Here is a 27500-nt window from a genome sequence, read left to right on the forward strand (position 1 = left end):
AACATTCACCAGAGAGAGAGAGAGAGATGCTTTGATGCATCATTTAGAGGAAACATATCAGTGATGATTGCACAAACCATAAAATGGGGAAGATAGATAGGCACCAAACAAATAAACAAAATTTCCTTAACAGCACCACAGGCTTGTTTAGATAAACAGCAGTTATTTTGTTACAAGTTTTTTTTAATTTTTATTTAACAATTTATCACTTTATCTTATCTAACAGGATTTGATAGATGCAACAAATATTTACCTGAGAGGTTCAATTTATTATGTTGATGGAACTCGTTTTCTCTATTTTTTTTTGTTTTGTTTTTTTACAGATTCAGAAAATTAGATTAATTTACATTAACAACACTTTTGACGGTGTGCAGGGGTGTGGTGTTAACACATATTTTAGAAAAGCGTCTGGTGGTTTGGATGTGGCCTATACCCATTCTACTTGTCACAATACCAAAATTATGACCTCAATCTCGATACCAAAAGGGATGGCCAAACCATGGCAAAAACCTTCAACATCATTAATAGAAGTAATAGAATAGGCCTAGACAACAGAACAATTATTTTTCTTCACTGATAACAAATACAGGGCATTACATCTTTAATTTCAGGGTATTGCGATACCTTTCTTGTATTGGTGCATTGTGCAAGACTACATTCATGAGAGAGAGTGAGAGAGAGAAAAAGATCATAAGAGACAAAGAGAGAACAAGCGAGAGAATGAAAAAGAGGAGAGTAGAATGAGAAAGACAAACGTAGCCTGAGAGAGACGTGCAGAGGTGTAAGGTCACGGAGGAGAAGAGCCCATTTTAGACGAGCGACTTGATCTCACATACAAGGCTTAGTCATCTTCCTTTGCCTGATGAGGTGCGAGTGAGGAAGGCAGGGCGTATGGGCGGAGAATTCAAAGGCAGAGGGCGAGACGGAAGTGAATGTGGCCGAGACAAACATAGAGAGTGAGAGAGTCAGAGAAAAGAGAGAGAGAGAGAGAGAGAGAGAGAGAGAGAAAGAGAGAGAGAGAAGTAGCATAGGGTATAGTGTGGTGGAGTTGTGTGTGGGGGGTAGTTTTAGTGTCACGGACCAGTGCAAAGTGAAGGGTGTGTGCTCTTCACTTGGCTGACGGCATGACAGAGACAATTGCCTGTAAAAGCTCTGTGTACTGAGTGTGTTGTGGCGGCTGGTAGACAAATTATTTGGACGCGAGGACAGACATGGATAACACCTCAGCTCCGATGTTATTGTTGCCTGGGTGAACCCAGACGAATCTGTTAGCAAATTTGAATTTGTTCTGCAAGTTGGTCAGGAAAGGAGCCCATTGATCTCCATTTCCTAATCACCAAAAACCCAGGAATGTATTCTTTGGAATTGAGTAAACAACTGCATTTAAAATCTTTGTTTACACTTCGATCACACTTCAAATGATTTGGTAAGACTTAAAAGCAATGATATCAGTTTCATTTCACTGCTAGTTAAGTCCCTGGAAGTCGTAAAATATTTTTTTTTATTCATAAATAAAATAAAATGGGTGTCAATGGAATCCTGCAGAGCAAAAACAGGTTTGTCTGGGTTTACCCAGGCTAACATTAATAGCTATTTTGGAAATATTTTCTAAAATAAATAAAAAAATATGCATCTTTGTCGGGGGAAGAAGTACATGTGTTGATCCTTCAGGTTATGTCTGTATGTCAGGGGCTTCGCTCCCAGATATCACTGTATCCCCATACTCTTCTGTGTCCCAGATATGCGGCGACTGTTTGACAGACTTGGCCCTGATCTAGGCCCGAACTGAGCCAGAACCAGCTAATCAGTACAGGATCACGGCCCGATCTGCTCTAGTGTGCTGCTATGTGGGTCGCTATGCCTCAGGTGTATTTATATATTTATTAATTATATCGGTGTCTCTCGAGAGCTCGACTAGGTTTCTGGAAACTCTGAGAACGGGTACAGTGTCACAGTCGTTGGCGAGGGACATGCTGAGTCTAATAGAACAGAATCGCAAATGGCTGCCACAGTCAGTCCCGGTAGCCTGATGTATAGAATTGCTATCACACTGTTCTCTATAATCATTTTACGCAGCTGTGGGTGTGTGAAAATGAATTAACAAGCTTATCATACCTGCAAGTGACAGAAGGTACCTCATTAATCATGTCTTTACAGCTGACACCCAGGTAGTTATATCAACACTCGTGCGTTATTAACTCGCGCATTGGTCTCTTGATCCCAGAGATCTGTTCTCTGAAGGAGGCCATGGATGACACGCCAACGTGAGAAAGTGGAACGCGGGAGAAGATACAGGATAGGAGTGAGTGTTCAGTCGAAGCAGTCATTCCCGCGGAGAGCCAGCGCGGTATGGTGCGGTACGGCACGGCGCGGTGCGGCGCGGCGTGCAGCTCGATTCGGCTGACGGTAAAGAGAGCGAGAGAGAGAAAGAGAAAAGAAGAGAGGTAGAGAGAAAGATAGCGGAAAGGCTGCAGATGCATTAATGTGGCTCAGCTGTTGGAGGCCTGAGATGGGATTCCCCGTGAGGTAGAGCAGATATTGATTACTCTCCCCTACTGTAAGATGCTCAGGGAGAAACGTGTCAGTAGCAATGAGGGTTCCGGATAATTGGCTTGCCGACTTCGCTAATAGATAACGGCATGTTGGCCGTGCTGGTCATGGCCAGGCTTGTTCTTTAATATGACCTTTTTTTCGGCAGGCGTAAGGGGAATAAAAATAGGCTTAATTTGAGGTTAAATATAGAGTTATCAGAAGTTTGTTGGAAAAGACACAAAGCTGCTATTTTCCTTCTCTTTCTCTCTTTTCTTTTGCATGGCTCAGCTTTCAAGGTCCATGTTTGGATGTGGGGATCAATCCACCATGAAATGGCACTTTGCACTACAAATTAAGGGAATACAAATGGGCTTTATTTGGGGCTGTTTGGGAGAGTTAGACAAGAGACAAAGCCTCAGTGTGTGTAATTTTATTAAGTCCGTGTTATATGGTCCGTGTTTAGATGTGGGGATTACAAAACACACACACATACACACACACACACACACACACACACACACACACACACACACGGTAGTGTAATTGAGCATACATAATGTAAGGCATTAATCAGACTTTATAGTAGTTGTCTGTATGTAGAATTTGGCCATAAAAATCATTACATTCATATGCTATAGGCTACATGCATTTTCTAACAGTATACTACATTTTCTAACAGTATACAGAGCTTCATGGCATGAAATATTTTTATGTTGTGATTAGGGCTGTCACTTTTGTGAAAAAATCCTGTTCGATTTTTGAGACATAAGTGTTCATTGAATCGATTGTAAAATCGATTTTTTATGTCTAAACACGTTTCCATTTTCAACGCCAAATATACAGTAGGCCAATCCACAAACAACTAACAGGCATTAGGACGAACATAAAGAGGGCACTTGTAGACGCAAGCTTGCAATATTTCTGATGATTTATTGGCGTGAAGTTTCGTGCACAATGACAAACAGGAGTGCAACATTCTTGAAAAACAATAAGCCGAGTGGACTGCCATTACATCAGTGACAAACATGACTGCAGGCTTCAACGTAGCTGTGTCTGTGTTTACGATTAGAAATGTCAAACAAATTTAAGCCATGTGAGAACTCGATTGCACAGTTTGCATAGCCTACCGCTTTGTTCTTCTCCATAGTTTGATATACCAAAAATCCGAAGTACTTCCACATCAAAGTTTTTCACTCGTCTCTCTACATGTCGCACAGGTTGATCGCGTTGTCCTCCATTTTTTGGCAAAACACGAGCAGCACAGCAGCTGATTGAAACAGTTGTTTCCGGTACGTAAAATTGGTGGGAATTTTCTTTTTCGCTTTCGCAATGCTTACTGCACTTCGGAATTCTTTTATATTCTTATATTCTTGTTTGTAAATTTTGTTACATCTATCTTTTTTATTTGTTTAATTCGTTTAAAATTAATAGTGTAAATATTTGGTTAAAATCGATTCCCTGTTTTAGTTTTCGAAACTTGTGTTGGTCCAATTGATTGTGCAATCGATTTTCGAACGTAAAGTGACAGCCCTAGTTGTGATATACAGTAGACACAGCTGCTGATCCGTGTAAGTTACCTAAAAACTGTTCAAATTCACATAGGCGAACGCTTACCGTTACCATTGAAATGGAATGTTCCGTTCTGAAAAAAAACATGGTTGCCGCAAATGGAATGCACCTCAGGTAGATGCAAAACAACCCCAGACAGCCTCCATGGACAAGGACTGATTAATCTGTTTTGATTAAAGGCGGAGGTTTTTAGAGGTGAAATGATGGGGGATGATTACCAGCCTCTATGGGGGGAAAAATGGGAGTAATAAATGGATTTTCTACATTTCGTATTAAGCTACATACTTCTGTATTTGAAAGTGACCTGTCAGTGAGGTGAAAGAGAAATACTATTTAGCTGAACTAATCCTCATGAATATCCACTATATTAGGAGGAAACTTCTGCCGGGGCGACGGCAGTTTAATAAATAATGAATTAATGAAGAAGGGAAAAAAAAGACATAACAAAATTGTACATCCTGAGAGGAACTACTACAGGCTGGTTCAGAGTAGTCTCCTCAAATCTCCACCCTTTGATATACAAATTCGCCCTGATGTTTGAACTCTGAATACACTGATGCAGCCAGCCACACACTGGGAGTGTGTGTGTGTGTGAGTGAGAGAGGGAGAGAGGGAAAGAGAGAGAGTTGAGAAAAATGTGCTATGAATAGGTTGGCACCAAACTGCCCGGGCTGACATCCCAGACACCCTAATCCTTACTACGCAGTGTGGTTTGGGGTTAGTGGAGAGGGTGGGGTGTGTGTGTGTGTGTGTGAGGGGGTTGCAGAGTGGATTTTTGTTATGTTGTGTGTGTGTGTGTGTGTGTTGACACATCAGAGGAGAATCAGGAGGCAAGGTCAGTATGTTTTATCAGGAAAGATGCTGTCGGTAGGTTTGTAGGTTTGGGAAGGTTTGTGTGTGTGTGTGTGTGTGTGTGTATGTGTGTGTGCGTGATGGCACATGAGCATTGTGTAACCCATGTAAGGATTACTCAGGTGTGAATTCCACCTTGTCTTGCCTTTCAGGATATTTAGTCTGTTCCTGTTTCCTTTCAATTTCCTTTCATTTTCTGTTTATGTGTGTTTGTGTGTGTGTTTGTTTGTGTGTTTGTTTGTTTGTGTGTGTGTGTATGTGTGTGTGTATTTGTGAATATGTGTGTGTGTGTGTGGCCATGCATAGCTGTGTGATCATTTGCATAATTACTGTTGTCTGTGGTGTCTTTTGAAAAGTCAGGATAGCTAGAAAAACAGACCTCACACACAGTCTCTCTCTCTCTTACACACACACACACACACACACACACACACACACACACACACACTCACAAAAGCAGCACAGCAGAGAAACTATCACCTGCCCTTTCACTGTAACGACCTCCGTTTCAACAGGTTTGTATATGTGTGTGTGTGTGTGTGTGTGTGTGTATGTGTGTGTGTTGTTTGTGATCCTGTGGAGGAATTCCCTCTTTCTCTCTAACCAGTCACAGACTCTTGAGGAACGTGTGCCAAACAGCCTGCAGGCAGAATTAGTCAACAAAAAACATGGTATCTCTCTCTCTCTCTCTCTCTCTCTCTCTTTCTCTCTTCTCTCTCTCTCTCTCTCTCTCTCTCTCTCTCTCTTTCTCATGCGTGATTGTAAGTGACATTACAATGTTGCGGGGAACACCATTAATCTCTTTCATATGCACCCCCCCTCGTTTGTCTGCCCGTCTTTCTCTCTCTCTCTCTCTCTCTCTCTCTCTCTTTCTCTCTGTCTCTCTCTCTTTCTCTCTCTCTCTCTCACCCTCGCTCCCTCCCTCTTTTTCTCCCTCCCTCCCTCCCTACATAGATCAGGACTGTAAGTGACATTAAAACGCAACGGGGAGCACCATTAATCTCTCTCATATGTCTCTCTCTCTCTCTCTCTCTCTCTCTCTCTCTGTATCTCTCTATCTTTTCATCCCTCTTTCTCTTTCACTCTTTCTCCTCATCCCTTTTTTGCCCACCCCGCTCTCTTTCCTTTTCTCTCAGCCTCTTGCTTCGTCCCTTCTCTCCCTTCTCTCATTCTCTCTCTCTCCCTCCCTCTCTATCCCCCTCTCTCCGGGTGTGATGCAGTCTTTCTGCAGTGGAGAGGTGTCTTTAATCCTTGTTCTAATCCACTCTCTCTTTTCTGAATTCTAAATGGGTGTAAAAACACACACAACTACAGACAGTACACACAGACACACACACACACACACACACACACACACACACACACACACACACACACACACACACACACACACACACACACACACACACACACACACACACACACACACACACACACAGACAGACAGGCCACCTCGGTGTCCACTCTCTCTTTTCTGAATTCTAAATGGGTGTAAAAACACACACAACTACAGACAGTACACATGCACACACACACACACACACACACACACACACACACACACACACACACACACACACACACACACACACACACACACACACACACACACACACACACACACACACACACACACACACACACACACACACACAGACAGACAGGCCACCTCGGTGTCCAGATCGTGCTCTTGTCATATGCCACATGACTGTCTTTGCGGTTCTAAAATGGAGAACACATTTATCTCTGTCTGAGAGTATTAGACAGATGTGCGTGCATGGGCACACACCCTTGTCTCTCTCTCTCGCACACACACATACTGGTTGTGTGTGTACCAATCTCCAGCCCGCTATAATTGTGCTACATGTTTTTAAAGTTTTATTCCCCCTCTCCCACTCACCCCCCACCCCACTCATCATTAGGATGACAGCACAGCTAATGCCACTAAATAGACACCACTAGCTGCCAAGTCACCACTTAGTTCCTTTATCTCTCTCTCTCTCTCTCTCGTTCTCTCTCTCACACACACACACACACACAGACAGAAACACAAACACACACAAACACACACACACACACACACACACACACATAAACACACACACACTCTCTTTATTCTTTCATTCCTGCTTTTTCCCTCTCTGTCTCTCTCTCTGTCTCTCTCTCTCTCTTTCTGTCCCTCTCAGTTACCCAGCTGACAGGAGGCTCAGCCATACCCCATCATTCATGTTGCATGCCCAGTCATGTGAACAGAGAGTGAGAGAGAGAGAGAGCGAGATGGAGAGAGAGAGAGAGAGAGAGAGAGATGGAGAGATGGAGAGATGGAGAGAGAGAAGAATTGAGAGTGGGAAGAGGAATTGGGGAATCACAGAAACGGAGAGAAAGAGGAAAAGAAAGAAATGAGGGGGGACTAGACGCATGGAGGAAGAGAAAACAGAAAGGGGAGGCTGACTGACAAAAAGAGAGAGAGAGAGAGAGAGAGAGAGATGGAGAGAGAGAGAGAGAGAGAGAGAGAGAGAGAGAGAGAGAGAGAGAGAGAGAGAGAGAGAGATGGAGAGAGAGAGAGAGAGATGGAGAGAGAGAGAGAGAGAGAGAGAGAGAGAGAGGAACAGAGAATGGGGGATTGAGAGAGAATATTGAGGGAAAAGTGATGTAATGAAAGGTGAGAAATGGTGAGTGAGTGAGAAAGAGGGAGACGGAAGGACGGAGAGGGAGAGCCAGAGACATTAGCATGTGCTGCGTGCTTTTGGCACGAGAGGTTATGTGTGTTTGTGTGTGTGTGTGTGTGTGTGTGGTGGTGGTGGGGGGGTTGTGTGTTTTGCGTGTGTGTGTCGGAAGGAAGAGAGTTGCATGCGCTGAGCAGATGTGACTGTAGCTGTCTAGTGTTAAGCCGAACCGCAAACAAGACTCCTGACTGTTAATCAAACACACACACACACACACACACACACACACACACACACACACACACTGGTACACACACATACGCACATGCATTTTTGCCACACAAGACAGTGAGACACATTTCACAGCATACGGCAAAAAAACCCTACTCCAGTAAACAAAGACGCCCTTGGACACAAGCACACACAGTCACACTGGTTTTGCCATCTTTCACTTCCTGTTTGGTGAAAAAGCACTTCCTGTTCTGAGCTAGTTTGCAGGATCCAATATTAATCTGTTTGTGTGTGTGTGTGTGTGTGTGTGTGTGTGTGTGTGTGTGTGTGCACGTGTGTGTGTGTGTGTTCTAGAGTGAACTTGCATGGGTGTGCATTCAGTTGAGTGTGAGAGAGCATGCCTGTGTGTGAAGTGTAAAGTGTGTATGAAGGCCATACGTGGTTGTGTGACTCACACATATCTATGCACACGTCTGTGTTTGAGAGAGCACATTGTGTGCACAATGATTATTATGTACGTGTGTGTGTGTGAGCGAGAGTGTGTTTGTATGTGTGTGTGCGCGGAGGGGGGTTCAAAATGGAGATTTTTCTGGTGGGGGTGTTGGTTGAGAGAAAGGGTTTAGATACTTGTTTGAACTCTATAGCCTACTTGTTCTTGATATGCTACTATGTGCTGTTTTCTGATGCAGTTTGAAACGCTAGCCATGCCCTGCATCATGATCACCCTTTACATACAGCACATTGCATTCTATAGCCTTTACAAACTGAACACATAGCATACTAAATCCTTTACATACTGAACACATTGCATACTATAGCCTTTACATACTATAGCATTTACATACTGAACACATTGCATACTAAATCCTTTACATACTATAGCCTTTACATACTGAACACATTGCATTCTATAGCCTTTACATACTATAGCCTTTACATACTGAACACATTGCATACTAAATCCTTTACATTCTATAGCCTTTACATACTGAACACATCGCATACTGTAGCCTTTACATACTGAACACATCGCATACTGTAGCCTTTACATACTGAACACATTGCATACTGTAGCCTTTACTCCAGATGCAGCACTGCATTTCAGTGGTAGTTTTTATCTTACCCAAAGCGGTGCGCTGTATGCTAGTTTATGTACAATCCACCTGCTACCTGGTGACTCCAAAACGTGATCTGCTGTCACTTTACGTTCTGAGGACACAACACTATCAACAACACTTAATAACAATTTATGTGCAGACACTCAGATGTGAAACCATCAATCACTATTTTTCCTCCCTAACTATTTGACAACAGCTAGCATTCAGCTAGCCTGCTTGCGTACGTGAGTAGCTGGGAAGTACACATACTGTACACCCCTTGCCATTGGGGTGCCGGGTTTTATGATGGGTTGAAATTGTAGGAAGTGAGTGATTTGATTTTGTATGTGTAGGATGTATTTCGTACACCATCCGCCAACATGCAATGCTAATAGGTGCGTGATATAGGGAAGTTTGATGGTCATGCGTACTATGGAGGTTTCCCAGGAGGAATAAAGAAGGAAGAACAGGAGATGACCTTGAAATACGGGAGAAACCTGGGGGTAGGATTTCATATGAATAAATTATTCACACTTAATGGAGAGTAATGCCAATTGCAGTTACAGGATTAATTAGTAATTTATAATGGAAAAAAACATCACTACAATTACATCAAATCAATGGCAAACATGCAGAGTCTTTTTCTTTCTTCTCATTCTCTCTCTCCCAATCACGCTTTTCTGTCCCTCTCTGTCTATTTTTCTGTCTTTCATTTCTTCTGTTCCTCCAGTCCTTCCATGTCTCTCTCTTTAACTCTCTCTCTCTCTCTCTCTCTGTTTCTTTCTGTCTCTCTCTTTCGTTTTGATCTTTTTGAGGAGCGGTGTGCTGTGGTTTGATGAGCATATGAAAGAGAGCTTGCAAGCAAAAGAGTAAAGACAGAGAGAAAGAGAGAAAGAGAAAAGAGAGAAAGAAAGAGAGAGAGAGAAAGAGAGAGAGAGAAAGAGAGAGTGAGACAGAGAAAAGAAGCATACGTGTGAGTGCGAGGACAAGAGCAGAAATGAATGTGGTATGCCAGCTATGGCATGTGAGTTTGGTGATGTGTGTATCAGACTATATTTCTGCTGCCCTCTTTTCAAACAAAGACATCAGCAGCAGACTCTCTGACAGAGCTGCCAGACTAGAGGGAAATGTTTCTTTTGCGCTCTCTTTCTCTCTCTCTCTCTCTCTGTGCTCTCTTTCTCTTTCTCTCTCTCTCTCTCTCTCTCTCTGTGCTCTCTTTCTCTCTCTCTCTCTCTCTCTGTGCTCTCTCTCTTTCTCTCTCTGTTTAGCCTTTAGGAGCCAGAGCTGCCTGATTATTAGTGCTGATGTTAGACATCTTTATGTGTGTGTGTGTGTATGTGGTGTTTGTGTGTGTTTGTGTAGGAAAGGGGGGGGGATGTGAATTTTGTGTTCCTTGGATTAAAGGCTGCTGTCATAAGAGAGCAGATTTAAAACATCTCAAAGCTGCCAGAGAACCAGACGGAACCACTCACACACACGCACGCACACACACTTGCCCACACACACACACACATTGATGGACAAGAATACACTCACACACTGCATTCTCATACACACATTCACACTACACACACACTCACGTGCATACTGGACTGGACACAGACTGACTCACATGCACACACACACACACGCACGCACGCACGCACGCACGCACGCACGCACACACACACACACACACACACACACACACACACACAAGGTAGAGGAACCAAAACTGGTTTTAGCCAGACTAGACCACACACCTTCATAAATACACACACACTCATTCAAACACTCACACACACACTCACACTCACACTCACACACAAACACACACACACACACACACACACACACACACACACACACACACACACACACACACACACACACACACACTCTCTCTCTCTCTATCATACAACAGCATTACGATCCAGGAGAATATAATGTGAATGCACATGGCATGATGTCATCATGTTATTTGATGTGCTTCCTTTATGAGTGAGGGGAGGCGGGTCTACAAAAGCATTTTCTTACAGTACATGGTGTGCGCAGATGGGTTATTTTTGAATTGTCATGTTTTTGTCATATTGTGTAACCAGAAGTTACAGAGCTGGGAGGGTTTTGTATGTTGTGTGTGTGTGTGTGTGTGTGTGTGTGTGTGTGTGTGTGTGTGTGTGTGTGTGTGTGTGTGTGTGTGTGTGTGATTTTAAGAGCTGAGAGTGTAGAGAGAGGAACCTCAGTCACGGCTGACTTCAGCTCATAAATATCCCTCTAAACAGCTCCAAATTAATACGGACCACAGGTGTGCACGTGTGTAAGTGTGTGTGTGTGTGTGTGTGTGTGTGTGTGTGTGTGTGTGTGTGTGTGTGTTTGTGTTGGTGGAAGAGTTTCGATGCGTGTTTGCTTGCATGTTTGTCGGTGTTGGGAATGCTCTCTTTTGAGCAAGATGCTTTAAAGCTCTCAGAATCACCCAAATACTCAAACACAGACACACCCAAATGCACACACACACACACACACACACACATTATCGTATTTACAGGTACTGTACAAACAAGTTCTTTTTTTCCCTTTACACAGAGGCTCCTTCAGCTGGGATGACAAAGAATGGATACTTCTATCAGGAGATGGGTGAGTTAGTGTGTGTGTGTGTCTGAGTGTGTGTGTTAGTATGGGTTAATGGATTAGAATCACTGAATGAGAAGAATGATGAGTTTTTCAGGAGATTTTAATTGGGTGTTATGAGGCATAATGTAATCATGCACTATGCGTGACTGTAGATATGAGAAAATGTGTACTCAACCGTCTGGTATTTCACCACAGAGTTTTTTTTTTTTTTTTGTCCATTTCTCAATAAATGTGTGTGAGTTTCTAACTTAAAACTCTTCTGCAGAGATTTACTAGTTACATAATAGGAAGCATGCATAAGGATGTAGATCCAGGAATGCACTAATATTTTGTTCGTAGTACCAGTTTGCAACAATTATTAGTTAACACTAAGTTGTAAACACTTCTGAAAAAAATAAAAACGCTGATGTAATCGCTTCCTGCCAGGACTTTTACGGGTTTTTCCCAAATCACGAAGTAACGTTGACGCAGCGGTATAGTAGCAGATAGTACCATCCATCAGGCAAGAGAGTTATTTAAATAAACTCCTGGTGTATTTACAAACTTTTCAATGCCTCGGTTTATGAGTAAAGAACATAGTTGTACTACTGTAGAAGTTTCGTACCATTCAGGGCATTATTAGTGGGGTAATTTACGAGATAAAAGTTGGTACCATTACCAACTGCAGAAACTCATTCGTTTCTGACAGCGCTACTACACCAGGGTTCGACCAAGGGAAAACAGGTTCTGGGAGGGTGTTTGGCTCGGGGTCATGTTGCAAAGGACCCTAGGGTGAAATTACTCTGAACCATCGCTTTAAAATGTAGCCTAACTGGGGAGTGTTTTATTGTTTAGATTCAACATGTAAGCACTACCACAGATTTTGCCCTGATATTATCTGAAGCCCATTACCGCGGCTGGTTGAAACTGTGATGAAGGGAGATTTAAATGTACTTGCACATCATCGGTTTCCTCATCCGTGTGCAGTTCCTGCAGTCGGTGTTGGGATCAGATGGGAAACTTGCGCTATCAGTCAGATACTGAAAAGTTATTTTTAAAACTGCTGACATTGAAGCATACCAAAATAGACTGTTTTTACTTTACAAGCATCCACTCACGGGATTTTGCAATCTAAACCATTCTGCACTCATAAAACACCTTTTTCATTCTTTAAAATCGGTAGTGCTTGTAGATGTGGCCGTTGGTGGGCTCGCTAGAGGGGAAACTACAGCAAGGTTTTAATCCCAAGGCTGTGATGCTAGCAACATCTCTGCTGTGAGTGATTAGACTAAAGCTCAAGTTAACGCTGCGCACTGGCTGTGGTTACGATGCTGCAGAAAGAGAGAGAGAGAGAAAAGGAGAGAGAAAGGGAGAGAGAGAGAGAGAGAGAGAGAGAGAGAGAGAAAGAGAGAGAGAGAGAGAGAGATATATATAGAGAAAGGAGAGAGAGAGAGAAAGGAGAGAAAGGGAGAGATAGAGAGAGAGAGAGAATATATATAGAGAGAGAGAGAGAGAGAGAGAGAGAGAGAGAGAGAGAGAGAGAGAGAGAGAGACAGTCATGTTGCACATCAGAGGGGGGAAGTGATGTGGCAAGGGAGATTAGTGGATAAACATGGCGCACTCGCCAACGCAGGGAAACAAACTCCTATGGTAGATGCATACTGATTAGGCTAGGCTTTTTACTGGGTGGAACAAGTCTGTTAGAATGTTTTCTAATGTTAACTCCGCCCTATAGAAATAAATTGCTGTTTAGCTTATTTTTGATTGACTTAATCTGAGGGATCATTTCTTAAAAGGACTCATGGGTTCATGTCTTCAAGTTGCATTCATACCAGAAGCTTTAAGAATGTGGTTATTAGGATAATATTCAACAGCTTGGACACCACATTGTTCCCTGTAGCATTTCAGTAATTGATAGGGATCTGGGGTTCATTTAGATGACCTTTCACACAACTGCACAATTAACCCGTTTCACGGCACATCTCAGTTCAGTTTAGAACCTTTCCCCTTTCAAATGAAGGGGAATCTAGCGAATCTGTTTAAAGCCCATTTCCTAAAGTGTGACAACCAGGCTGCTGAACACAGGGTGTTTTGACATGTCTGTCACCATGGAAACAACCCTCTTGTTTTTGCTACCTTTCTAGGAACTAAGTGAAATGCCATGGCGTGGTGGCTAAGTGGTGGTCACCTGAGACGCACGGGTCTGGCTGAGAGGGATTGCCTTGCTCCTTAACCATCTGTTTTAACACTGACAGCCCCTGTGTCCCCTTGCATCACCAAGTTGAACTGGAGCAGGACTGCTTTGTTGCTATAAAAAAGATCATTACGAGAGTCTCACTTTTCCCTCACACTGTCTAGCCCACATAATACCTCCTTTAGAGGGATCGTGATCTGCGCGGCATTAGATTTATTAGCCAGACATAAATTTGTCTGTTTGATGCTCTGTGTCCTCTTGGCCACTGAAATACCATCACAGTCTACTGAAACGCCATCAACACAATTCTCTCTCTTTCTCTCTCTCTCTCTCTCTCTCTCTCACCTCACACACACACACACACACACACACACACACACATTCTCTCTCATACACACACACACACACACACACATACAAACAGTAGCAGAGGAACACATTTATACTTGTCAGCTATGGAACTCCAGCTCCTCTGGCTCTGTTGCTTCATATTTTAACTGTAACTGTGAAACTATAGTGGGGGGGTGACGGATTCCAGTGATCCTCCCCCTGTTTTGGAGTGATGTAACGACTGAACTCCCTCAGTTATTTTCATAACTTGGCACCAGCGGTTGACAGTGTTGTTCAGCCGGAGGCTCCGCACCATGTAAAAACTGCTCTAGCTCTCTCATTAGAAAAACTGCCATGTCACTGCTGCTGTCCCTGATTATTCCTATCAACGTGAGAATATCACTGCGCTAAACACGGCCGATACACGCGATGCATCAGTCCCGTTGGCTCTAGCCTGCCAGCCCTCCCTGGAGCCCCAAGGAGATCTGCACACCCTGAAGGCCCAAAATGGTGGTCGTTTGTGGGAATTCATCACAATGGCACTTGAGGCAAACACTAGTGTTTAAAACACTAGGCCTTTTTATACAGACTGACATCCTGCAGTAATCATGAGAAGAAAAGACAACATTATGCCGTGGTGGTCACCTAAACTGACCAATCCAGTGTGATGTGTTGAGATAGCCATCAGCCACAGCTAGCATTGTGGAACTGAAGACACGTTACATTTAGTTTGATAGACAAGACCAAGTTATCTTTAGAAGCTAGATACATCGCTATTGTAAGAAGGTACAATGCCCAAACATCAGCTAACTGAAAACAAGCAGGTATATTTGACTTCAGTCCATGAAGAAGCCACTTCATGAGTTTCAAAAGATAAACATCTACCATCGTGTTTGGTAGCTACCAAAGAAGAGACTACTGCATTTATTAATTTACCTTTGTTTGTTTAGCTAGCTAGAAACCTGCACTGACAGACAGCTGTGTGGGCTGAAATAATCCTTTTTTTTTTTTTTCAAATCACATCACTGACAACTGACAGTCTTGAGCTCAAAATGATCACAGCAACTCCAAGTGTATAAGAAATGGCTCCAAAAGGGCTTTTTCCACTCTGGAGTTAAATAATACAGTTAATGCTGTCATGTCAGATTTCTACATTCTGATAACACAGTAGCAGCATGCTTTATTCAGCTCATCTTCTAGGCCGCACCTCAATACTATATTATACATATAATAATGCAATATTGAATGCTGTAGCGTTCTGCAATACTCCGGCTACCCATTTAAACTGACATGGTCCTGCGTTTAAGACAAGCTTCGCAGATGGCATATTTCCATCTCCCTCAGTCTTAAAAGGACAGGCACACGATAATAATGATAACGGTGCAATAATTGTGCAATAAAACCCCCGTGTAACAAGGCCTGTTTAGAATGATTTCATCCCTACAAGTGGCTTTGTTGTTGCTTTGATGTCATTTTGACTTGAATGAGAAGCATTTGTGGAATACTGATCACCTAGTTTGGTATTATGCAGCCATCTGAAAGACTGGATGAAGACGTATCGAGGGATTTTCACCTTTAGGCTACCTGTCGCCATGTCACAAGGAAAGGTGTTTCAAATTCCTTTCTGCAAAGGTTGTTTTGAAATCCCACATGGCTAATCTAGTCAACGTTTTATGGTCTCTTTCAACATTGTCGGTGTATTCATTTCATGATGAAATATTTCGGTCTGAGTATGAAGCACAAGGTTTTGTCTGATTCTTGGGCTCCATTCAGAGAGGAAGCCCAAGGCTTAATGACTTTTTCTTATTTCTATATTTTCAGTTTCGTGGTGTGTCCATCTTCAGTTTCCAAGTCTGTCTGTTTAGTTTCCATAAACCATTGTATAATTTAGCACTTGTATTTATTTATGTAGCCTATGTAATTTAATAATTAGTCTCAGCATCCCCTACCTGCAAAGCCGCTAAACATGAATTGAAATGCGCATAGAGAAATAGAATTATTAGTGACAATTATGAGGAGTTAATTATTGAAGTAATTTTTTTACGTGTAAGATTGACACTGTTTGTGTGTGTATGTGTGTGTCTGTATGTGTGTGTGTGTGTGTGTGTCTGTGTGTGTGTGTATGTGTGTGTGTGTGTGTGTGTGTTTGTGTGTGTGCGTTTGCACATATGTGTGTGCACTTCCCTACCTGTATATGTGTGTGTGCGTTTATGCATGTGTGTGTGTGTGTGTGTGTGTGTGTGTGTGTGTGCGTGCCTGCCTGCCTGTTTGTGTGTGTGTGTGTGTGTGTGTGTGTGTGTGTGTGTGCGTGCCTGCCTGTTTGCGTGTGTGTGTGTGTCCTCTCAGAACAGCGGGAGAAAGAGGAGCCGGAGGATGGGAGCGAGGAACGGGAGGAGGGCCAGGACTCACCCATACCCTCTGGAGATGACATCCACCTCTACGCTAACCAGACACACCCAGGGGGGACAGGTTTGTGTGCCTGTGTGTGTGTGTGAGAGAGAGAGAGAGAGAGAGAGAGAGAGAGAGAGAGAGAGAGAGAGAGACCAAATTAATTTGCATAGGGGTGCTGTGTGTGTGTGTATGTGTGTGTGTGTGTGTGTGTGTGTGTGTGTGTGTGTGTGTGTGTGTGTGTGTGTGTGTGTGTGTGTGTGTTTCGTTTTATGCTGTGCAGTAAATGCGCAGTGCGCGTTTGTGTGTGTGTGTGTGGAATATGGGTTTATATGTGGACTCTTGGGCATAATGAGAGAGAGAGAGAGAGAGAGAGAGAGAGAGAGAGAAAAGAGAGAGAGTAGAACACATCGGGACCTACAGCTGTTATTTCTAGAACCAGGAGGTCAGGAGAGCAATGGTTTCCTTGGCAACAGCATCAGGTGTATGCAGTAAGACGTGCCCCTTCCCACTCAGTGACAGGTGATGAGTGTCACTCAGCACACCTGGGACCCCCCCCTCTCTAACACACACACAGACACACACACACACACTGCACCATGCCTAAGTGTAGGTGATAACTGGGCTACTGTAGAGGGACATTTATTGATTACTCCTCCTAAAGGTTATAGTAACACATATCTTTGCACTCTAAATCAACCCACTTTAATACGTGCCCCGACTACATCTTTGCTAATGAGCACGATTAAATGTGCTGTCATCTTATTCAGCCCATGTGGTGCAGAGGCTCCTCGCTTTAGATACCTTTCATGTGTGTATACTGGGCTCCTGTGTTTTGCTGTGTGTGTATTCATGTGCATATGGTCGTCTTTGTATGCATCCATGAGCAATTATAGTCTTTGTTATAATATGGTAGTGCTTGTTTTGTGCTTTGTTTGTGCTAGTCTTTTATGTGCTTTCGTGTGTACATTTTCAAATGTGCGTCTCTGTGCCTGCATGTGCAGGTGGACAATCTTTGTGTGTGTGTGTGTGTGTGTGTCTGTGTGTGTGTGTGTGTGTGTGCGTGTGCTGTGACCCTGTTGATGTGGGCTCCTATCGTAAATGAAACGTTAAACAGCAGAGGCTGAAACTGGCCAAGCGCTCTTCATCCATATTCTAATGATCACATTGACCTTCACAATGGTTAAGAGCGAGACAAAGGGAAGAGGTGGGCAGGGGGAGGACAAAAGAGAAAAGAGAGAGATCAAATGGAAAAAAGGAAAAGAGAAGGCAGGGAAAGACAGAGAGAAAGACAGAACAAAAAAAAAGAGCAAGCGAAGCAAGCAAGTCCAGAAGGAGAGAAGAGGAGATAGTGTGTTAATGACACCAGCGATAGGGGGCACTTAAGGAGCTGAATAGCTTACATAATTCATTCACACGTTGCTATCTCTCACCTCCCGTGAAAACCCCCTGCACTTCTCCTGTTGAAATGGGCAACTTTGCGCTCCGGCTTCCTCTCCCTAATCCTAATCCCATCCACGGCCGCTCTAATCTGAGCAGTGAGACTGCAGGAGTCAGAGCAGGGGCGGAATAATTCCACCTGCTAGATCAGGGCCTCTCCTCTCTTATTCAGAACCAACATCTCTTAGTAATAATGAGCCTTTTTATTTAAGTAACCTGTAGAACATGGTAAGGGTTTTTTTTTTCAGTGGCATGTAAGGTGTGTTTAAATGCCATGGCATGTCCTGGGCGTGTGGGTGTGTCTGTGTGCGTTTGCATGTATTCATCCATCTGTATGTGTGTGTGTGTGTGTGTTTCTTTGTGTGTTCATCTAGGTGGGTTTATATTACATCTCATTAGTTGAAGTGCTTCTGTGTTCAGACGCTGTTCTCACCCGTTGCTCTGCTTCTCCCCCCAGATTCAGACGTCCATGGATGTGTACTGCTGAACACCTCCAGGAGAGTAAGTCCTCCTCTCTTCTCCTCCTCTTCTCTCCTCCCATCTCCTCTCTTCTCTCCTTTCCTCCACCCCTCCACCATGTCTTTTCCACATTCTCTTCTCTTCTTTTTCTTTTCTCTCTTTCTCTAATCACCTCCTACTTTCTTGCTATCTACTCTTTACCACTTTAATTCTTCTTCTATACAATTCTCTATCCCTCGCCTCCCTGCACTGTTCATCTCTCCTCTTCTCCGTTCCTCTCCCCTCCTCTTTCCTTATCTACTGTGGTCCTCTCTTCATTTCCCACATCTCCCCTTACTACTCTATTCTCTTCTCATTCCCCACTTTTCATCTCCTCTCTCCTTCTCTCCTCTCCTCTCTCCTCTCCTCTCCTATCCTCTCCTCTCTCCCTCCTCTCCTCTCCTCTCCTCTCTCCTCTCTCCTCTCCTCCTCTCCTCCTCTCCTCTCTCCTCTCCTCTCCTCTCCCTCTTCTCCCTCCTCTCCTCTCTCCTCTCTCCTCTCCTCCTCTCCTCTCATCTCCACTCTCCTCCTCTCCTCTCCTCTCCTCTCTCCTCTCTCCTCCTCTCATCTCCTCTCTCCTCCTCTCCTCCCTCTCCTCTCCTCTCTGGTTCTCTCGCTCATTAGTGCTGGATATGCCTCGGTGGTCTGAGATCTCTGCTATTGCTGCCTGTAGATCCTCAGAGCAGTATGCATACACACACACACACACACACACACACACACACACACACACACACACACACACACACACACACACACACACACACACAGTACATACACACTAAATTCTCACATACACATATGCACACACATACATGGACTTATAAACCCCTTCTAGCTCTGCCAGTTTAAATGTACTCTCCCACACACATAACACAGACACACACAGAGACATACACTACACACACACACAACATACTCTTACTGTTAACACAGGCTAACACGGTCGCAGTCACAGCTTTCACAAAGCACATAGTCACAAAACAGTCACGTAAAGCCTAATCTCAGCTATAGTGCAGCATGGCAGGTTTAATTCCTCTGAGTGCATGGGCCCATACAGACAGTATTTGCTGTGATCCCTTCTTTGTCAAAAACCGTTTCTGAGTGGTGGTCATCCCTGTGTGTGTTTTTGTGTGAGAAAGAGTGTGATTGTGTGTTTGTATGTGTGTTTGTGTGTGTGTGTCCTTAGGAGTGTATGCATTTGTAAATCCTGCCTATATGCTTGTTCTGGTGTAATTTGGTATAGACTGTTCAGCTACAGAAACAAACATGCGTTCCTAAGGAATTTCCGGTGGCATAGAAAACAACATTGAGCTAATAATAATTCAGGATAAACAAAAATGAATGAAGTTTTTTTTAAAGTTGACATTTTGTTGAGCACTACACTGAAGTCCAATACATTTTAATTACCACTTATCCACATTGATTGTGAACGTTTAAACCGGAAACCGGAAAAGCAATAAGCCACTCGAGTCCGTAGGATCCACGATTCCGCTGCGTGTCGTGCCTTGCAACGGCCCTTAGCTGTTCTAAAATCAGTGGAACCTACGGCCTCTCGGAGCTTATTGCTTATGTATACGTCTTTATTTGAGTGTTTTTGTGTGTGTAGTTGTGGATGGATGTGTGTGTGTATGTGCCAGTGTATTTTTGTATGTCTGTGTCAGTGTCTCTATGTATGTGAATAAGGATTGTCTCTGTGTGTGTGTGTGTGTGTGTGTGTGTGTTTTCTGCAGTATGTAAAGCTGATGAACTTTGAGGAGGAGGTGCGCGCGCACCGCGACCTGGACGGCTTCCTGGAGCGGGCGAGCATCCTGCTGCACGAGGACGAGGCCTCACTGGACGACGTGCTCAAGACGATGCTGCGGCACGTCTCGCAGGACCCGCACACCGCCGAGCCCGCCTGCAACTTCGAGGAGATCATGAGCTCGCTCTTCACCGACGCTGGCTCGCAGGAGGTCAATGGTGAGTCATCTCGATGTCTGTGTGGCTGTGTGTGTGTGTGTGCACGTGTGTATATTTGTGTGCGTGCGTCTGTATCTCCGGGCCTGTGTGTGAGTAAGTGATTGTGTTTGGGGGTAGCTGTGTGTGTGTGAGTGAGTGTGTGTGTGTGTGTGTGTGTGTGTGTGTGTGTTGGGGGGGTATCTCTGTGTGCTTATCTGTATATGTGTGTGTGTGTGTGTGTGTGTGTGTGTGTGTGTGTTTGTGTGAGTTGATAATGAAGTTTATATTTTGCATGTTAGGTGGATGTTAGAAAACTCAAGGCCAGATGTACTAACGTTTTTGCGCCCACCTCAGACGTATTTGATTCGCGACATGGCGAGGTATGTCCAAACAGGCCACACTGAGGAACAAGCGCAGAACCCCTGTCGCGGGAGCTGAGAATGGCTATTTGCACTTTTCCGTGTCATGCATATGAATTCATAAGAGGTGTAATCCAAATTGCAGTTAAATGCGTCAATTAGAGAAACTTTTAGAGACGGCTGAATCAGTATTCAGAGCATCGGTTTTCTTCATTGTACTATGTCAAAAGCAACCTTAACTTTTGTTTGCCTTTCTAATATTATTATCTAGTATTTTCACTTTCACAACATACTCTTCCCAATCTGCTAGACTAGGGTGTTAAGTCATAGCCCTAGTCTACGTGCAGTAAAGTAGATTAGTAAAATTACCGGTACTAGGCCTACTCTGTATGTTGCTGCTTGTTGACATCTTATTATTGTGTATGATCGCTAAACTTTGATTCTTTTTAATGCCGCAATTGGTTAACTCTATTTAACCCTTAAAGGTGTAGGTTTTTGAACATTCTAAGATCCGCAACAATTGAAGGTTCTAAAATTCTATGTTGAATTCAATGAACCCAGATATTCTTTAGAATGTTAATTTCCCAACATTCCCAATTGGTTAACTCTATTTAAATGCGCTTGTGACTCAGCTGTGGGCACGCAGTTAGGGTTGCAGAGGGGTGGGGACGGCCGGTAATGGGTGCTGTTTATGTAATGAAGTGACAGCTTAGTAAATTCCATGCAATATAGCAAAGCACAGCGTTCACTTTCTGCGCATAGTAAAACTCGGTATTAACGCTTTCTCTGTACATCCGGCCCTCACTTCACAATACTTGCATTAAAGCATCATTTAAAGGATAAAAGAAATTACTGAAAGGAACTAAAGGCAATATGAATAAAGAAAGCTTTGATTCCCACAGCCTCTAAAAGTTACATAACAACCCCTTTTATCAAAGCGTCTTAAATATTATATTTTTTCGATTCAGTTGCAGTCCTCATGTTTTCTATGCGTGTCAACAAAAGTAGTTCAGCTGTCATGAACACACCCGTAGGAGTGAGTGTGAGTGTGTGTGTGTGTGTGTGTGTGTGTGTGTGCTGTGCCTCTCTGTTGCATCTATACAGGCATCCCAGCTGAGAGAGCCGACAGCACGCTAAATTTATGGAAGCTTTTCGCTGGCGGGGGCGGATTTTGGGCGTTCTTGTGCGCTTTCCAGCCTGCTTTGGCTTGTTTTGCACATTCTCCCAAGACCATGACAAGGTCTTTTTCAACTCCCAAGGCAGGGAGAGAGAAAGAGAGAAAAGATAAAGGGAAAAAGTAAAAACAGAAACATGTTAATAAAAAAGGAGAGATAGATAAAATATCAAAGAAGGAGATTAAAGCATAGAGACGATAGAGACAGAATCACAGAGGGAGCGAAAGAGTGAGAAAGAGGGAATGTGAAAGAAGAGATAGAGAGAGAGGATATAGAAAAGAGAGAGAATGGATAGAGGATAGAAGTGAGAGGTTGAAAAAAAAGAGTAAGTGAAATAGTTGGAGGGGTGTGTGTCACTGTCCGCCCCACATGAAAAGTGTGTGTGTGTGAGCTTTGTTAGGTCAGATGTCACTTTGGCAAGGTGCGTGTGTGGTGAGGTGATAATGGAGACATGTCAATCAAACACACATACTCATACACACACACAAACATACTAGCTGTTCTAAAGTACACCTACTGTGCAGAAAATTCTGTCTCTCTCTTTCACACACACACAAACACACACACACACACACACACACACACACACACACACACACACACACACACACATGTACAGTGCATGCGTCTCCACACACAGACGATACATGTGGTGGTCTCTGATTGTTCGGTACAGTAAGGGGGCGGTAATTCTCTCCCTGCCTATTTGTCACATGCGATCGATCTCATTGGCTTCCGTCTGTCAGCATTTGCATAATCCCTCCTTAGAATTTCTCTGTCCCAAATCAAAGGGAAAACTGTAACATATTCATGACCTAACAACGTGCTAATACATTTACTGTCTTGAGCACCGGCACCGCCTGTGTGTGTGTGTGTGTGTGTGTGTGTGTGTGTCTGTGTGTGTGTGTGTGTGTGTGTGTGTGTGTGTGTGAGTGTGTTTCAAGGCTAAATGTGAAGATTAGCTGGTTGGCAGAGGCAAGAGGCGTGTGTAATTTTGACGGTTTTATTTATCATTTCCGCCTGAGCGAATGTGTCTCAATTCCCCGGGTACTCTGCCAACTTCCAGACGCATTCAAATGAACCTGGACATGGTCGCATTAGTCGGATTATGGCAAGAAAAAAATGCGTATCATATTTTGAACGCACAGAAAATCCCAAATTACTTATCTAATCGTGAAGAATTGTTTTGAAGGAAAAATAAAGAGCTAATTGCAAAGCACTGTGCTGAATTCAGTTGAATGTTACTATGTGTGTGTGTGTGTGTGTGTTTGTGTGTGTGTGTGCTTCTACAGTTCAGCGAAGCAAAGCAAAGGGGTATCCTCAAGTCGTCAATTACAACTTTAAAAAATTATTTGGAAACATAAATTATTCAATCTTTGGCACCGCCCCCTCACTGTCACTGTTGCTAGGATACATCGTTCCCATCAGGAGATTGGATCTGATTAGTTACCAAGGCAGTCCAATGAGCCAATAAGAATCACTTGCATCATGAATATTCTAATCTATGCTAATGAATTTGGTATTAAAATGATGAGAAACTGATTATTGTGCAAAGTAGTTTGGATTCTGGATATAATTATGGAGCACTGCCTGTACTTACATACATACTCACAAAATCAAATGCAGTAGCTCTGCTCGCTCACACACACTCTCACACACACTCCCTCTCTCTCTCTCACACACACACACACACACAAACAAACAAACAAACATAAATGCTAACGCAATCAAGTGTAGTATCTCTACACTCTCACACAGGCACACACACAAACACACACACTAACACAATCAAGACCAGTATCTCTGCACTCACACACACTAACACAATCAAATGTAGCATCTTATAGACACACACACACACACACCCACACACACATACACATACACCCTAACACAAAAATTCAGTAGCTCATATGCACACTTACTTTTTCTCTCTCTTTCTCTCTCTCTCAAACACACACACACAACCATGCACACACACACACATTCTCATGTAATACAGTGAAACACACACATATCCACACACACATACACACTCAAAGTCCACATGCACCGTGATTAAATGTGTGATTAAACATGTGGTCTGGTGTGCCCCTCCAAAAAACCTGTGAGGAGAGGCAGCCAGGAGGTACTGATGGTAGTTGTGTGTGTGTGTGTGTGTGTGTGTGGAGGGTTTGGATGAGAGGCACAGAGACACATATCAGAGCTGGAATCAAATTAGACGGTAGTATAATAGCAGTGTGTCGTTCAGTCATGATAGAGGGACAATCAGGCAAATTCATTGTAATAATATTTAATCATATTCCACCACATTGTGGGGAGACCAAAGAGAGAGCCATTAAGGCTTTTAGCATCTGTCAGACGTCATCACTAATGTGTGTGTGTGTGTGTGTGCGTGCGTGTGTGTGTGTGTGTGTGAGAGAAAGTGTGAGGGTGTGATTGTGTGTTGCCTTGTGTGTGTCTATGTATGTGGTCCAAATTGGAGTGTGTGTGTATGTGTGCATGTGTGTGGGCGTGTCGTTGCACACATCCTTGACGGTTAATGTGTGTGTCCTGATAGCCGTTAATGACTGTTTGCATGGTATTGTGAGCCATGCCACCCTGGCCCCACTCTTCTGGAGAGGAGAAACTTGGTGCTGTTGGAACAGCTGCTGTGTTCACACACACACACACACACACACACACACACACACACACACACACTCACTCACACACACACACACACTGGGGTGGAGGTGCATCCAGTGGCACAGCCTCTCAACACTGTCAGCGCTCCAAGGATTCCTAATTATTATTATTGCATGACTGTGTATGTGTGTGTCAGTATACTGTATATTGTCTATATCTGTCTTTCTATTCTTGCTTTGTGTGTGCAAGTGTGTGTGTGTGTGTGTGTGTGTGTGTATGTGTGTGTGGGTGTGTGTGTGTGTGTGTTTGTTTCCAAATGCTGAATCTCTTGTGTGTTTGTGGTCTCTCTATGCAGACAGGTCTCAAAGCTTCATTTTCTGTGACAACGGTAAGATGTGTCACTGATCAATATCACTTCAGGTGTGTTTGTAAAGGCTGGGTCGACACACATCTCTCCCCCCCCCCTCCTCCGACATTCACAAACACAAACACAGACACACACACACACACACACACACATACATTGCACAGCAACATTAATCGTGTCATCCTATCAGTTAGACGGACACATTCACCACGCCAAATATGGGCACTTGAAAGTGACTAGCCACTCCATCAGGTCCATCTCCTCTCTGCCTGTAATGGACTCTTGCACATATGTGGTGCAGCTGGAGGGGGGGGGTGATGAGACACCATCCCCCTCACTGAGTGGAGCAAGTTGGAGGGTTTACGCTCAGCCAAGACAGTGTGTGTGAAAGAGTGTGTGTGTGTGTGTTAGAGAGAGATATGACAAGCACAAGGGAGTCCTAATGAGGTTGTGATGAGCGGAGACTGTGATGAGGTTGCGACGGGGTGGGGGTGGGGGGGACTATCTTTACGGATAGAACTCGTAGAAAGTAGAGTGACATAGGAACCCGCGGATAGAACTCGTAGAAAGTAGAGTGACATAGAAACCCGCGGATAGAACTCGTAGAAAGCAGAGTGACACAGGAACCCGCGGATAGAACTCGTAGAAAGCAGAGTGACACAGGAACCCACGGATAGAACTCGTAGAAAGCAGAGTGACACAGGAACCCACGGATAGGCTTTTCAGCACTGAGAAAATGCCAGTCAGGTGGAAGGCTCTGACGTGCCTCATTCACACAGAAGCCACCGTGCCGGCAAATAGGCAGTCTTCACAGTGAGATCTTTCCCGTCTCTGCTGTCTCTTAAAATCACTGGACAAGATGGACAGAAGACTAAGGGCTGAAAATGTGCAAAAACTGGTACATTAAAACATTTTTAGGTTGGGTTTAGTTACAACACATGCACAGTGTTCTTGATCTGAACATGTCAGTACTGAGAAGTGGTAGAGTCAGATGAGTATTTATTGTACTGTACCAAGCTATCAAAACATTTCAGGTTTGGATTCATTTTAATATGTTCATGGAGTAGTTGGATTATCCTTACACTAAATTGATTGAGACATTTAAACTAGTAGTTCTCTGATGATGATTTCAAGACATAATTTCATATGTTTTAATGATAAACAGAGTAATTAATTTCAAGGGTAGCACCACCCAGAGTGCGCGCATCGCTCCCCTGCAGCGAGTAGCCGACGGCACAGACAGGTTCAGATCTGTCGTAGATCAGGGTTAGTTACGGGCCAGATCAGTGTTAGTGCTTGTTGGGGCTGGATGTGCTAGAAGAATCCTACAGTCACTGGTTAGGCTTCTGTGATTTGCACAGGTGTGTGTGTGTGTGTGTGTGGCGGGGGTGCTGCAGCCAGTTTGACTAAAGGAATGCGTCTTACTGCAGTGTCCTGGCCAGGTACCAAATCTCACTCAGGCGCAGCAGCCGGGAGACCAGACAGAGCAGGGTGTAAACATCCAGTCTGCCCAACTCAGTTTGCGCTAACTCCACCTGTAGCCTGGCCCTGTAGCTACACACACACACACGCGACAGAGGACCATCTACATGAGCCTACACCACCTATATTCACAAATACAAATACAATTCTTATGTGAAGCGATCTGGGAAAACCCTTCACATGGTGCAATTTTACCAACTTATGATTCTGATACCATCCTAGCAACATCCCAGATTTTGGGAGGATGCTGTGATGTAGTCTAGTTAGCTGTAGTGGGTATACTGTGATGTAGTGTAGTTAGCTGTAGTGGGTATACTGTGATGGTAGTAGTTAGCTGTAGTGGGTATACTGTGGTGTAGTCTAGTTGGCTGTAGTGGGTATACTGTGATGTAGTCTAGTTGGCTGTAGTGGGTATACTGTGATGTAGTCTAGTTGGCTGTAGTGGGTATACTGTGATGTAGTCTAGTTGGCTGTAGTGGGTATACTGTGATGTAGTCTAGTTAACTGTAGTGGGTATACTTTGATCAACCCCAAATGTGAATACGTATCCTTGCCTATTTTTAGTGGGTATACTGAGATGGTAATGCTTTTTAAGTGGGTATACTGCGTAGCCCTGCGTATCACGTAGACTACACCACTGGGAGGATGGTATCCAGGATTTTGCTAGGGGATAGTGTTCAGAATGTTGCCAGGATGGTGTCAGAATCTTAAGGTGAAATTTTACAAGAGTGGGTTGAAACGGAGCAAAAATCAAGTATTTTTGAGTGCACTATGTGAAGGGTTTTCCCTAGATCGCATCACATATATACTTCTGCACATGTTCATTTATTTATATTCTATTCTCTATACTAGTATTGACTGATGCAGTAGTAGTTCCTAGCCAAGGTCTCCTTAGCAATGTAGCTTGAATATTATTCTCTTTCTGTGAGTCGCTTTGGATAAAAGCATCTGCTCTTATGTAAATATAATATATCAAATCCATACCTCTCCCGTGCTGCAAAATAAATGGTTATATCTGTAGGAATATGAGAAGAGGGGGGTGGGGCGGTGGTACCCTATCCGACCCATGGCCTTCCAGATCCTGTCCTCAGAGGGGAGATATGGATCTAGTGAAGTGGCAACTCAGCTTATCCATTTCAACTGAATGCATAAAACATGTTAC

General features: G+C 43.7%; 1 protein-coding gene across 9 annotated transcripts in view; it reads left to right on the forward strand.

Annotated features, from left to right (window-relative positions):
- slc4a11 (solute carrier family 4 member 11) overlaps positions 1 to 27500 on the forward strand; it is a 62979-nt gene that overhangs the window by 16351 nt on the left and 19128 nt on the right. For 5 of the 9 annotated variants that reach the window (XM_048228052.1, XM_048228054.1, XM_048228055.1 and 2 more), the window contains exons 2-6: positions 11510 to 11560; positions 16407 to 16529; positions 18346 to 18389; positions 20120 to 20348; positions 24845 to 24877. In XM_048228052.1, coding sequence (XP_048084009.1) covers positions 11510 to 11560; positions 16407 to 16529; positions 18346 to 18389; positions 20120 to 20348; positions 24845 to 24877 — 480 coding nt within the window. The remainder of the gene's footprint in view (positions 1 to 11509; positions 11561 to 16406; positions 16530 to 18345; positions 18390 to 20119; positions 20349 to 24844; positions 24878 to 27500) is intronic. The other 4 variants (XM_048228059.1, XM_048228058.1, XM_048228057.1 and 1 more) reach the window with 2 other exon arrangements.

This window comes from Alosa alosa, chromosome 19, assembly GCF_017589495.1.
Source record: "Alosa alosa isolate M-15738 ecotype Scorff River chromosome 19, AALO_Geno_1.1, whole genome shotgun sequence".
Lineage (NCBI taxonomy): Eukaryota > Metazoa > Chordata > Actinopteri > Clupeiformes > Clupeidae > Alosa > Alosa alosa.